The sequence below is a fragment of the Podarcis melisellensis genome (genome assembly GCF_964234715.1).
Source record: "Podarcis melisellensis genome assembly, chromosome: 2".
Classification (NCBI taxonomy): Eukaryota; Metazoa; Chordata; class Lepidosauria; order Squamata; family Lacertidae; genus Podarcis; species Podarcis melisellensis.
In genome coordinates this window covers 13933448-13946836 of record NC_138529.1, presented here as the reverse complement: position 1 = coordinate 13946836, position 13389 = coordinate 13933448, and the positions used below count along the sequence as shown (strand labels likewise).

Here is a 13389-nt window from a genome sequence, read left to right as displayed (position 1 = left end):
CCAAAAATACACCCACAAATTGGCCCCTTGTGCTGCAGTAGCATCCTTGGGAGGTATGACCTGTCCACCCCCAGCCAGGAGTGTTTCCGTGAAGCTCCTTAGCTGAAAGGTGGAAAGAGGAAAACGTAAATGCACAAAGGGGTTGATCTATGAGGAGGATCAAAGCCCTGAAAGCCGGAGCAGGATCTGGCTGTCTCCTTATGTACTCCTCAGCCTTTTTTATAAGCACCACCACAGCTTCCCAGGCCAGGCAGGGAAGAGTTAAGAGACCCCAATCAGTTGAACTCAGTTCCCACCTCCTGGGCTGGGCTAGGGAGCCTTATAAAGCTCACAGACGGGGTAGAAGGCAGTGGGCTTAGGTGGAGCTCAGCAGCAGCAGAGAGGAGCTTGGAGACTGCCCTGCTGCCGCTGCGCACCGCACCTCCACCGCCGTCCTGCCTCACCATGTGGGAGGCGCGTTCCTCCTCCTTCTGGAGGGCTGTCTTTGCCGAGTTCTTCGGCACCATGTTCTATGTCTTTTTCGGCCTGGGGGCCTCGCTACGCTGGGTGGTCGGCCCTCTGAACGTTCTGCTGGTGGCCTTGGCTTTCGGCTTGGTGGCGGCCACCATGGTGCAGTCTCTAGGCCACGTGAGCGGAGCGCACATCAACCCAGCCGTCACCATGGCCTTCCTGCTGGGCTCGCAGCTCTCCCTGTTCCGCGCCGTCTTCTACATGGTTGCCCAGCTGCTGGGAGGAGTGGCCGGCGCAGCCGTGCTTTACGGAGTCACGCCAGCAGCGTTGCGGGGTAACCTGGCACTCAACACGGTAACTGGATCGTGCAGAGGGTGTTTGAGGAGGGTGGCACCCCTATAATCTAAGCATCCACAAGGTCGTATTGCTGCATGCGAGAGCTCCACTGAAGGATTGCATAGTGGGGGGTTTTTAATTCTGAGTTATTAGGGGCAATCCCAAGGGTGCTAGAAGGAGGAGAGGGATTCTTAACATCTCATAAGGAGTCTTGAGTCCCAAGATCTAGGAAGAATACAACCCACTAGCATAGGGCCTGGAGCCGGACTCTGCATGCATTTGTGGGAGATGCAGAAGACATTTGTCTCAGCTGTTATCTTTGATTGACAGCTTGTCAACTTGACTTTGGCTTCATAACTGGGTGGCACCCAGATGTCAGAAGATGATCTGAATGCATAGCCGTGTGTGTGTGTCTGTGTGTACTGTGAGGGAAGAGAGCAGGATCACAAAGGAATGTGAGACAGGAATATTTGAGGATGATTGTGTAATGAAGACAGCATAGTGGGATTTAATAAGTGTCGGCTTGGGCTATATGTAGGTTTTCCACGCATCAAGCTAACAAACGCCTTTGTGGCTTCTGCCAGCTGGATGAGCGCCATGCATGTGAACTTTGTTAACTGCCAGACACAATGCAGAAGAGCAATCTTGTAGCCAATTGTTTGCATTTAAGAAAAAAAAGCCAACTTGTCTCTTAGGCGCGAAAAGGCCTGTCATCTGTTGAAGCCCACACCTAACTAATCTGCTGGTTTTATAATGATTCTAACTTTATTTCAAGATTAAGCATAATTTAGCTTCTTGGGAGGATGTCTTGTCGATTGTAGCTCACAAAGAGCCCAATCCTAAATACGTTTACTTAGTCAGAAGTATGTCCCGCTGAGTTAAATGGGATTTGCAGTGCGGCAGGTTTTCATAAAATTTAAGCCTGTGCCCGTAATGAACACCTCCCATTGTTTCATGGGCTGTGGGTTGTTCCTCTCAAAACTCCCTCAACCACATGTGATCTGATAGCTCAGTTCATTCTCCTAACAGAACGGTTTAAAGGAATCCCAGAATTACTAGTTGCTTTTTCGGCGTCCGTCTGTCTCTGGAGCCAATGGAGGATTGTCGTATATTTTAGGTAATAACCGACTACATGACTTTTCCTTTATGGGGTTGACAGCAGAACTGCCAAAGAAGCTGGCAAATGACCATAGCTGAAATTTAAATTTTCCAAATCAATTTTGTATCAAGTAGTCCTTCTCCTTTCTTAAATTTAGATGCTTCCACCTCAGAGATGTTGCTTTGATGCCAGATGTTCAGATTTGTTGCTCTGCCAGTTGGTGTGATTTAGGCTTCCCTAGAAACATGTCTGGATTGTCAGAATTTACACTTCCTTCAGAAATTATCTGAATCTGTTCTTTTGTTGTTGTTGTTTAGTCGTTTAGTCGTGTCCGACTCTTCGTGACCCCATGGACCAGAGCACGCCAGGCACTCCTGTCTTCTACTGCCTCCCGCAGTTTGGTCAGATTCATGTTTGTAGCTATGAGAACACTGTCCAACCATCTCGTCCTCTGTCGTCCCCTTCTCCTTGTGCCCTCCATCTATCCCAACATCAGGGTCTTTTCCAGGGAGTCTTCTCATGAGGTGGCCAAAGTATTGGAGCCTCAGCTTCATGATCTGTCCTTCCAGTGAGCACTCAGGGTTGATTTCCTTAAGAATGGAGAGGTTTGATCTTCTTGCAGTCCATGGGACTCTCAAGAGTCTTCTCCAGCACCATAATTCAATCTGTTCTAGGCCAGTCTAAAGGATTTTGGCTCTGGTTTTTTGTTTCTTTTAATGCGGTGCTTCACAGCTTCAGCTGGAGACATTTGATTCAGGCAGAACTGGGATGAAGTTTGGGATAACTCAGCCAAAGATGTCAAGACCTGGTACCTACGCTTAAAATAGGCTAGCTTAATTTTTTGTCCACTCAGTGATGAATAAAGCGAAAGCATCTAGAGCAACAAAGATAAAGAGATGAGTCTAGGGATTTAAGATCTAAAAAAAAAACAAAAAAAAAAACCCATAAAGTAAGAGTGTGTATACAAACAAATAATTAACATTTGCAGAGCATTTTTTCTCCACTAGGTTGAACCTACCTTCCCCCAAGCTTTGTTGCATGAAGGTCAGACATAAATTCCTAATGGAGATGCAGTCATAATTTCAAATTCCCCTTTTCTCCAGGGAGGCTGCTGGTTGTTTAAAAGAAATAGAATGTTTATCCAAACACTTTTTGGGTGTATTGAAGGAGAAATAGCAGATTCAGCGCTAGCACCTAGAGCCTGGGGCAACTAACTGCTAGGCAGGGATCACCACTAACACCCCCCCTCAGGGGACGATGGGTGGGGCAAAACACTTTATTTTTCATGGTCCTGTATGGTCAATGGCACCAAGTGCCTAACTCTAGCTGCCATTTAAATTTCCCACAATGCCCCTGGTGGACATGACGGAAAAATAAAACCAAGGTCCAACCCAGGCTTGACAGATAATTCGAAGCAGTCCTAGCCTTCTTAGGGCAGGGGGGCAGGGAATTGGGCTTGTGGGTTTAATTAAGTGCCCCCTTACCACCCCCCTGCAAATAATTCAAGGATGGAGGATGATGAGAAAATTGAAGAGAGCTACAGTGGTACCTCGGGTTACAGATGCTTCAGGTTACAGATGCTTCAGATTACAGACTCCACTAACCCAGAAATAGTAGCTCGGGTTAAGAACTTTGCTTCAGGATGAGAACAGAAATCGCATGGCGGTGGCACAGTGGCAGCGGGAGGCCCCATTAGCTAAAGTGGTACCTCAGGTTAAGAACAGTTTCAGGTTAAGAACGGACTTCCAGAACGAATTAAGTTCTTAACCTGAGGTACCACTGTATTTAGGCTTATGTCGCCTTAGCCTAATTCCAAGCAGGCAACAATTTGGGGTAGGGTGGGGTGGTAAAAAGAGAAACAAAAATGGGGTGTGGGGTGTGTTTTCTCTCTTTTGGCTCTGTCACCTGCCACTTGTTTTGGGCTCTGGTTTCTACAGATGGCTTTGGTTTCCCCCTGACAGATCACAGGAGGAAAAGTTCTCAATTCCTGCTGCAGCACATAGCTTGGCACACTTGCTAAATTAATTTCAAGGGAGGCAGTGTGGTGCAGTGGTTGGACCAGAACCTATTATCACTCGAGCCACAAAGCTCAGGAGATAACACTTGCTTGCAGCCACCCTCTCTCCTCTTCTTTTTTCTTTCTTTGTCTTTATCTTTTTATTATTAGCAAAATCATACATACGTAACCGATAAACACATAAAAAGAAGAGTAGAATAAAAATAAGGGGGGAGAGAAAAGAAAAATTAAAAAGAAAATAAAGAAAAAAATAACTATATCAAAATGACACCTTAAACAATAAGAATACCTATCTACTGATAAGTACTGTTGAATATAATTCAGACCTATATTGATATTTATTGTATATTCTAACCTTCAGTTTGGACTGAATCCCTTTACCATTTATTATGTTATTGACTTCCTTCTGTCTCTTTACGGTTTTGGTTCAAGTTTTCCTGTTTTATACCCCGTGTTTAATTATTTATCCTCATCTTGGAATGAATAAAAGATATTTCCCTATTTGCAGAGTTATTCAAAGCACAGCCAAGTCTTAATATTGGAACCTTGTTGCATCAAATACTTGTTAAAACATTCCCACTCTTTTTTAACTTTGTCTGTTGATTTATTTCTTATTGACTCTGTAATTTTCGCGAGTTCCAAGTACTCGCATATTTTTAGCTGCCATTCCTCTCTTGATGAAATATCTACTCTCTCTCTTCTTAGTCTATTCCACAGGGTGGAGATTAGTCTGAACCTCTTGGAATAAGATGGAATATATACAGTGGTACCTCGGGCTAAGTACTTAATTCGTTCCGGAGGTCCGTTCTTAACCTGAAACTGTTCTTAACCTGAAGCATCACTTTGCTAATGGGGCCTCCTGCTGCTGCTGTGCCGCCGGAGCACGATTTCTGTTCTCACCCTGAAGCGAAGTTCTTAACCTGAAGCACTATTTCTGGGTTAGCGGAGTCTGTAACCTGAAGCGTATGTAACCCGAGGTACCACTGTAATATAAGATCACTCTTTGTCCAAGGGCATTCTTATCTGATCCCTACTTTTCCCACATAGTGGTCTCAATTTGCATAGGCTGTTTTATAGTGGGGTGTGAGGGAACTGCCATCGGCTCAGAGGCGAGAGGTGAAAGGGCAGCTGGGTTACAGGGAGCCTCCAAAGATTGTGAGAAGCAGCACTTCCTCCACGGAGGAGGGAAGCCCCGCCTCTAGTGGGGAAGGAATGCAGGGCTCAGAGGATGCTAGAGAGAGCCAAGACACCGTGCATGAGCAAAGCGGGGGGGGAGGCAGGTCCCCCTTTAGCCACGCCCTCTCTGCGCAGTAGGTTTACGCACAGAGAGGGGAGGCGTCGGCTGGGGGTCAAGAGACTACTCTGCTGGGGAAAGTTTAAGGACCTCCCACTCTCAGATTCTGCTAGTGACTGAGCAAGACATGGAATTGAGACGTTCTGCACTGTAAATGTTTTTTCACCAATAATAAACCCTTTGAAAAGACCAGTGGGGATCTTGCCTGTTCGCTCTCGAGCAACCACGCCACTAGGGGGGGTGTTGTTAGAAGTTTGTGGGTACCAGACTCCCCTGTGGGTGCCAGACTCCCTGTGCTGTGCTATGAGTTTGTGGGTACCAGACTCCCCTGTGGGTGCCAGACTCCCTGTGCTGTGCTATGAGTTTCAGGCTCCCTCATGTTATTAGTTTCTGGGTACCAGACACTGAACCTCTGGATTCAGCAATTGTTAAAATATTAAGCCAGGCTAGTTTCCCGATGAGGAAATTGCCTGTGGTGATGGGCCATTAGGAAAGCTCAGTGCCAGGTGGCAAATAGGAAGGGGCCCTCCCTCAACTCAGAGTTAGTTAGAAGACAAAAGCCAAAGTTTAGAGGCTTTAGAGTTGGCTGGGATGTGACCTGGAGGATAAAGGTTGCAGTCTGGTAAAGGCGGCAAGATGGAAAGCCGTGGCTAATTTCTGTCCTGAAGCCACGGCTGCAGCTATGGGAAAAGCAAGACCCACTTGGGGTGCCAATACTATGAACCCCTCCATCATAGGCTCAGGTTGTATATATGTGTAAATAAACCATATATCATAAAGACACCACAGTCTCCTCTGTGCCTCATTTCCCAAAGGAAATACGAACCCTGGGTAAACATGCCTGGAACCCCTGGACTCTTGCATTGCTCAGCAATTGGGGTGGCATGCAGCAATATTGTCCTACTTTTGTGAGGGTATGGAGGGCTGGTGGTCAAATTAGAAGGGTTTTTGGGGGGTACCCACCAGCTGAATTATTCTGTATTTGCCTAGGGTGTTAAAACTAACCTAGAATTATTCATATAGCCCTTGAAGAGTAAAAGCATATCATCATTAATGCACTTTAAGCGAGTGAAATAGTGTCTTAAACTATGTGGACTCTCACTCTCACACTAATTGGAGTCTGAAGCTGAGAGACAGTGTCATGACTTGCACCTTTGCTGGGCTTATGGTATATACCTGAGACTTGATGGGAAGGATTCTGTCACCACTCAGCTCTGGAGGGAACTGGCAAGTAATAGTGCCACTGGGAAGTAGATCAAGGGAAGTAATAGTGCCACGGTATTCTGCTCTGGTCAGACCTCACCTGGACCTCACCTGGAGTACTGTGTCCAGTTCTGGGCACCACAGTTCAAGAAGGACACTGACAAACTGGAACGTGTCCAGAGGAGGGCAACCAAAATGGTCAAAGGCCTGGAAACGATGCCTTATGAGGAACGGCTAAGGGAGCTGGGCATGTTTAGCCTGGAGAAGAGGAGGTTAAGGGGTGATATGATAGCCATGTTCAAATATATAAAAGGATGCCACATAGAGGAGGGAGAAAGGTTGTTTTCTGCTGCTCCAGAGAAGCGGACACGGAGCAATGGATCCAAACTACAAGAAAGAAGATTCCACCTAAACATTAGGAAGAACTTCCTGACCGTAAGAGCTGTTCGACAGTGGAATTTGCTGCCAAGGAGTGTGGTGGAGTCTCCTTCTTTGGAGGTCTTTAAGCAGAGGCTTGACAACCATATGTCAGGAGCGCTCTGATGGTGTTTCCTGCTTGGCTTGATTAGCTCCATAAATATTTGCTAGGCATAGAAAAGATGCCGTGAGAGTTGCCTTCAGTATTGTAAATTGCAAAGTTCTGGACGCCATGTCAATAATTATGCTATGAAGCTTATTGCATGATCAGAACAGTAATAGAGGGAAGGAATGAGGTGTGGGCGTCTGTCGTTTCCTCATGGTTCTGTCCTCCTTTGTGTCTCCCTGATTTCAGATACACCCCAGTGTAAACGTAAGCCAAGCTACAGTCGTGGAGATCTTCCTGACTTTACAGTTTGTCCTCTGCATTTTCGCCACCTATGACGAGAGACGTAACGGGCGCATGGGATCTGTAGCGTTGGCTGTGGGATTCTCCCTCACTCTTGGACACCTCTTTGGGGTAATGACTCTGTGCAAGATGCACAGGTGTGGTACAAGATGTAGCCTATTTGCACAGCAAGACAGGGCCAGATTACCTTCATATTAGCCATGCGTACTTCTATCTCGGTTCTGTGAACAGCCCCACACATAGCGCTGTGCTGCCCTCCTCCATAGCTGTCAATTTACAGATTTGAAAATAAGGGACCAGCCGCCAAAATAAGGGAGCAGCAGCCAAAATAAGGGATTTTGCTTAGCTTATGAGTTCGGTCGGCCCTTTCCCACCACAGAGGGAGGGAGAGAGACACTCGCCCATGCTGCCCGCAAGCCTGGCATGAGGTGGTTGCGGTGCCGCGGTGGCCGCTGAAGCGCCGCCTTTCTGTGTCCCTCCCCTTTCCCTCCTTTCCCTCCTCCCTCAGGCTGCCTCTGCCTCCGGCTTCCCCTGGCAGAGCAGCGGAAGCCTCGCAAGAGAGGTGCTGCCTGCTTGCCCGCCGCTACCCGTCTTTCACAACGCACCCCTGAGGGGGGAAAGGGAGAGACGGAGACGCGGCAGTTCGTGCGCTCGCTCTCTCAAGGCGGAGGACCCCGAGCCACTGCTTCCCTCCCAAGCCGGGCGAGCATGAAACCCGGGAAATTTAAGGGAAATCATCAATCTGGGAAAGCAGCGGGACATGGCGCTGGGATAAGGAAGTTTCCCGCCAAATAAGGGACGGTTGACAGCTATGCCCCCCCCCCATGCTTTAGCACAAACCTACTTTTCCATCAGTTTGCAACGCAGCAGATCATGTTGGCTCCCTTGCTGTCGAGATTACGGGGGCCTTTTCGCATGTGATCAAAAGGATTTCCCAATATGGGAGTGGCCATATATGGGAGTACAAATAGAGCAATACTGTGACATTCAGAGTGAATCACAGCTGCTGGAAAAAGGGAAATATTATGGTGTTTGTCGACCGCCCATATCACTGCATTTTAGCAGAGGATGTGACAGAAAGCTATGGGATCATAGATAAATCCCACCAAGCCTTTAGCTGGAATGGGGAATAAATTCAATTCGATTCACATTTAAAGGCAAACACACGTGATCTGCACTTTCTAAAATAATATGCAAACTGAAATGTAGCCGTCCTTCAAAATGTGCAGTTCTCAGAATTTTGCAATGAAGTTCTCTGACCTAGTAAGGCATACAAATATGTATATCCTAGGGTAAAGTTTGCATTGAAATGTACACACTAGTGGGGGAAAAACATACAAACATTATATTCATGAAACTTGCTTTGCAAAAATGTATGTGTTGGGCAAAATTTGCACTAAAATGTGGACAAAATTCATTGTGGACTCTAAAACCAACCAACCAACCAGAAACTGATGTGCAAGAACTGACTTAAAGACTAAGAAAACAAGACACTGAAATTGACAGCCTTTAGAAAAGAAATTGGACCTGCTTGGGATCCAGGGACATGGGGGGAAACAGTTTCTCCATTCTAACCTTACTGTCTTGCAGATGTACTTCACAGGAGCTGGCATGAATCCTGCCCGATCCTTTGCCCCAGCTGTCATCACCCGCAATTTCACCAACCACTGGGTAAGGAGAGGGTTTGGGGGTAAGAAAGCAGGCTTATTCATAATCAGGTGTGTAACAACATATCAAGCTAAGGGTTGTGGAGAAAGCTCTGAGCTGATCAGGCCAGATTCCTCCAAGGCTCTATTTCACATATTCTAGGGATGCCCCTCCTACCCAGCCAGATGGGCGGGGTATGAATAAATAAATAATTTATTATGATTATGATTATGATTATGATTATTATTATACCTCTCCCTGAAAATCCATCCTTCACGAAGGCAGTGCTGAGCAGGACACCCAGTAGATCTCTGCAGACGCAAAGCTCAGATTGGAGACGGGTTCAATTATTGTGTCTGGTTCAAAGGAGTATTTGGGTCAATGGTGACGTGGAAGCACCCTAGAACTCTGTGTCACCCCAGATAAAATGAAGATAACCTGAGCAGAAGATTCCCATGTCAAAACCTTCGGGTCACCTCATAGGGGAGCAGGTTATGGTGCCCCGTGAATAATTTTAAACACAGTTGCCAACACTTAAAAATAAAATAAAACAAAGCCCTGAAGTGTCTGCCCTTAGTCTGTGCCAACTTTGTACCAGCTATTTTCCCTGGTTATATGCACTAATTAGGACATCCTGGAATAGCTGGTGCAGCCCTAAACTAATATTGGGTGGTATCCATCATGTTTGTTCCTTCAAGGTTTCTAGAGAACTTGAAATAATTCTTTTACGTCTCTTTGCACATGTATACTAGACCCAAGAGCAATAATCCCAGGACCAGGAGGTGCAAATAGAGGAGAAAGGAATTTGCCAACAGTATTGGTGCAGACACTCCCTTAGGACAAAGACAGGCAATAATTCTTAAGAGAGCTGACATGATATATACATTGTTATGAGGGGGAAAACCTGCTCCTTTTCCCTTATGGGGTACCCAAGAGGCCATATACGTAGAGTCCTTTTGTAGGTTCTCTATCGGTAGGAGAAAATAACAGAGACCAACCAGAGAATATTGAGAAGCAAAGCAGCTAGTAAGCCTGATATTTAATTAAAGCTGTTGAAACAGGGTGCTCCCCCCCCCACAGGAGGGACCCCGAGCCCTGCACACAAGCCCTTATATAAAAAAATTCCTTCCAGTAGCACCTTAAAGACCAACTAAGTTAGCTCTTGGTATGAGCTTTCGTGTGTATGCACACTTCTTCAGATACATGTGTATCTGATACATGTGTATGTGTATCTGAAGAAGTGTGCATGCACACGAAAGCTCATACCAAGAACTAACTTAGTTGGTCTTTAAGGTGCTACTGGAAGGAATTTTTTTGTTTTGACTATGGCAGACCAACACGGCTACCTATCTGTAACAAGCCCTTATATAGACATTTTAAGTTGCCCACCCTGGAGTCCAAGGCCACCCCCAGAAACATCATACATACATCACAGAAGGGGTGTGGCCCAAGACCACCCCCATAATACATCAGAGAAGGGGCGGAAATCTGGGTGTGTTGCTTCTTCCTGTCTGCCAGGTTACCTGATTGCATTATCTGGGTTTTGGCCACTCTTTTGTTATGATAACTACTCAATTCCTGAACCCAGGTCACAAGTCACAGGCTCACACCCTATTCATATCTTGAATGTGCCCTTAAGACAGGATTTGTGAAAGAGACATTGGGGAGATTTCCCATTTCCTTCGACCTTGCAGAGAAATATTTGAGGTCATTTTGGGAGAGAGAAAATGGTTTCAGGACTTTTCCGTGGGCTTCAGACATGTGGTTTACACATTTGTATGTGTTTGCTTGGTACATTTATGAACATCTATGAAATAAACTCAGAGTCGAGAGTGGATTTCATGCTCTTTATTCACCTCATAGTGGTGAGGAGGAATGGATGTTCCCCCAGAATGTCTGCTTTATATACATTATTTACACAATGGGCCCCACGTGGTTGGCTTATTCCGGGATTCACCTGTAGGCCAATCAGGTTGTGGATTCACTTGGAGCTGGATTGGGTGGCTCCTGTGGACCAATCAGACTGCTGCATTCAGAATCCTATTGTTCTAGGACCAATCAGACTACTGCATTCTGAATACGATTGTTCTAGGACCAATCAGACTACTGCATTCTGAATACGATTGTTCTAGGACCAATCAGACTGCTGCATTCTGAATCCTATTCAACTCAGTATATAACAATCTATTTTATATATATAAGACCTTCAAATTCTTATAACTACATGCACCCTAGGCATTTGCCTCATGGTCACCTCTGCTATGGAAACAATATGGGTTGCTAATATTCTCTACTTTAGAGACTGTGAGGTCATTCTTTTTGAATACATGCCAATGTAAAAGTTCCCTTTGTGTAATAAACTAGCACAGCAGGTGAAACTGTTTTGTTTTGTTCCCCCCACACAATCCTTCTGAAATTTGAAGTGGGGTTGCTTCCAAACTCCACCACCTTGCTCTGCCAGCTTCTTAACTGTTATGTACTGAAGTTCTCACCCTGGGCCAGCAGGGGGATATTATAGATAGTTCAGCAGCTTCTAAGGCTACGGCCTCCTCAGTGGCTTTCTGCAGCATGAGGTCTGGCTTGGCGAGGAGACACCGTTGCAGACGGATGTCCCGGACCCCGCAGACGATTTGATCCATCAGGGCATCGTCTAAGTCTCGGAACTCGCAGTGCATTGCAGCCTGTCGGAGGGCGGAAGTGTAGTTGTTAATTGACTCCCCCTCTGCCTGGTTCCGGTGGTAGAATGCATGGCGGGCAGCAATCTTGGACAGCTTTGGCGCGTAGTGGTTGCGGAGCTTCTCTTTAGTCGTGTCCCACAGTGCTGCCTGGACTGCTACAGGTGCAACCAATGCTCGGGCCGTCTCAAACACCTCAGGCCCACAGAGGCTGAGGAATAGGCCCTGTTTCCGCTCCTGTGATACTTCTGTCAGCTCGTTGGCTTGAAGGTAGCAGTCGAACTGAGCGAGGTAGGAGTCCCATGATTCAGAGGCTGGGGCAAATGGCGGTAGAGGCACGAGTTAAGCCATGGTTCCGATGCCGACGTGGAGGTGATGGATGGAACACAGTGCTCTAGCCAGAACGGTCAGCTCTGAATTGGTTCTGCTCCGTGATTTCGCTCCGTGTTTCAGCTCAGTGATTCAGCTCAGTTCAGAGAGTGGCCGCATCTGGCTGTGCTCTGATGTCCATCGATCCCATCCTCGTCGCCAGTGTTAAGTTGTGGGTAAACATATCAGACGACACAGCGATTCTCCAAACAGCTCTTGTTTATTCACAGGTCAGAACAGAACTGAACTGAAGGGTTCAGCGAGCCTGCTTATATAGAGCTCCAGTACAACGTAACTGTAACAACTTTCTGTAACTATCCAATCACTGAACGTCCATCTCAATCCCTTATTTGCATATGTGGACCTGAACTATCTACAGTATCCCCCTGCTGGCCCAGGATGGGAACTTCAGTACATAACAATAACTGAAGCTCAAGAAGAGTTATAAGCCTCTGCTGTGTCTCATCGCTCCTTCTTTCTCTGTGCTTCCTCCTCTACCTTCTAGGTGTATTGGGTTGGACCAATTGTTGGCGGTGTGATGGGCGGCTTCCTCTACGACTTCATCCTCTTCCCCCGAATGCGCGGGGTCAAAGAGCGTATGTCTGTCCTCAAAGGTGACCGGCCAGCTGAAACCAGCGCCCCGCCAGAGCCTCCTGGGGAACCCGTGGAGCTGAAGACGCAAGCGCTATAAGCAGTGACCTTAGGGTGACAAAACCACAGCACACAAACACACCCCTCCTCTGGGGAGAGAGGGGGCAGAAACCACTGGCCCAGTATACAGACTGTTATTGCTCCTGGCCAGTAGGAAGCGGTGCCTTAGGAGACACAGATCCGAAGGGACAGTTTGTTATCCGGTCTCTCTCTCTTTCTCTCTCTTTTCAAACAAACGGGACGATGGAATGGGGAGAGCGGGTGGGTGGGGGAGATGGTGTCATTGCCTGATTTTTAAACACTTTCTTTTGCGGTGAGAAATCTTGAAAAAACGGCTTTAGGGGGAAAGGTGTAGGAGAACAATTCCTCCTGATCTCCCTGTTTGAATTATTGCAAAACTCCAGAGTTGCTTCTATGTGTGTGTGTGTGTGTGACTGGACATGTGGAGTCCTTGCCACTTAGTGCTGGGTGTATGCACGAATGAGTGTGTGTGTGTGTACATATATATATATATACACATATACATATATATATATATATATATATATATATATATATATATGAAGGCATTGAACAACTATTCCCTTCACACCTCTCCATTTAAGCCCCCCACTGTGTTTCGCTGCTAACTTCCTTGGAGACAGTTCATCTAGCGTAGGATTGAGAGGCCAATTCAGGCTCCTTTGTGCTTTGTCACAGCCTTCTTTCACTTCCCTCCCTGCTATGATCTGGTCCCTATCTCATCTCTGTGGGTTTATGCCAGCAAGGGATTAGGGAAGGGAAGTAGCAGGTGAAAGGGAGAGAGCGGAGGCCAAGAAGCAG

The 13389-nt window shown here is 46.7% G+C and overlaps 1 protein-coding gene across 1 annotated transcript; it reads left to right on the top strand.

Moving 5' to 3' along the window:
* The first annotated feature begins 371 nt into the window (after positions 1-371).
* MIP (major intrinsic protein of lens fiber) lies at positions 372-12804 on the top strand. The gene is made up of 4 exons (XM_081898983.1): positions 372-804; positions 7172-7336; positions 8816-8896; positions 12422-12804. The coding sequence occupies exons 1-4, from the start codon at positions 445-447 to the stop codon at positions 12605-12607; spliced, it is 792 nt and encodes a 263-aa protein (XP_081755109.1). The 5' UTR covers positions 372-444; the 3' UTR covers positions 12608-12804.
* Positions 12805-13389: the final 585 nt, after the last annotated feature.

Excerpts from the sequence above, each read along its gene's own strand:
- MIP (XM_081898983.1), top strand. The coding sequence starts at position 445 with ATGTGGGAGGCGCGTTCCTCCTCCTTCTGGAGGGCTGTCTTTGCCGAG. Across the intron at positions 7,337-8,815 it reads CTCTTGGACACCTCTTTGGG|ATGTACTTCACAGGAGCTGG; the intron begins GTAATGACTCTG and ends ACTGTCTTGCAG. Across the intron at positions 8,897-12,421 it reads GCAATTTCACCAACCACTGG|GTGTATTGGGTTGGACCAAT; the intron begins GTAAGGAGAGGG and ends TCTACCTTCTAG.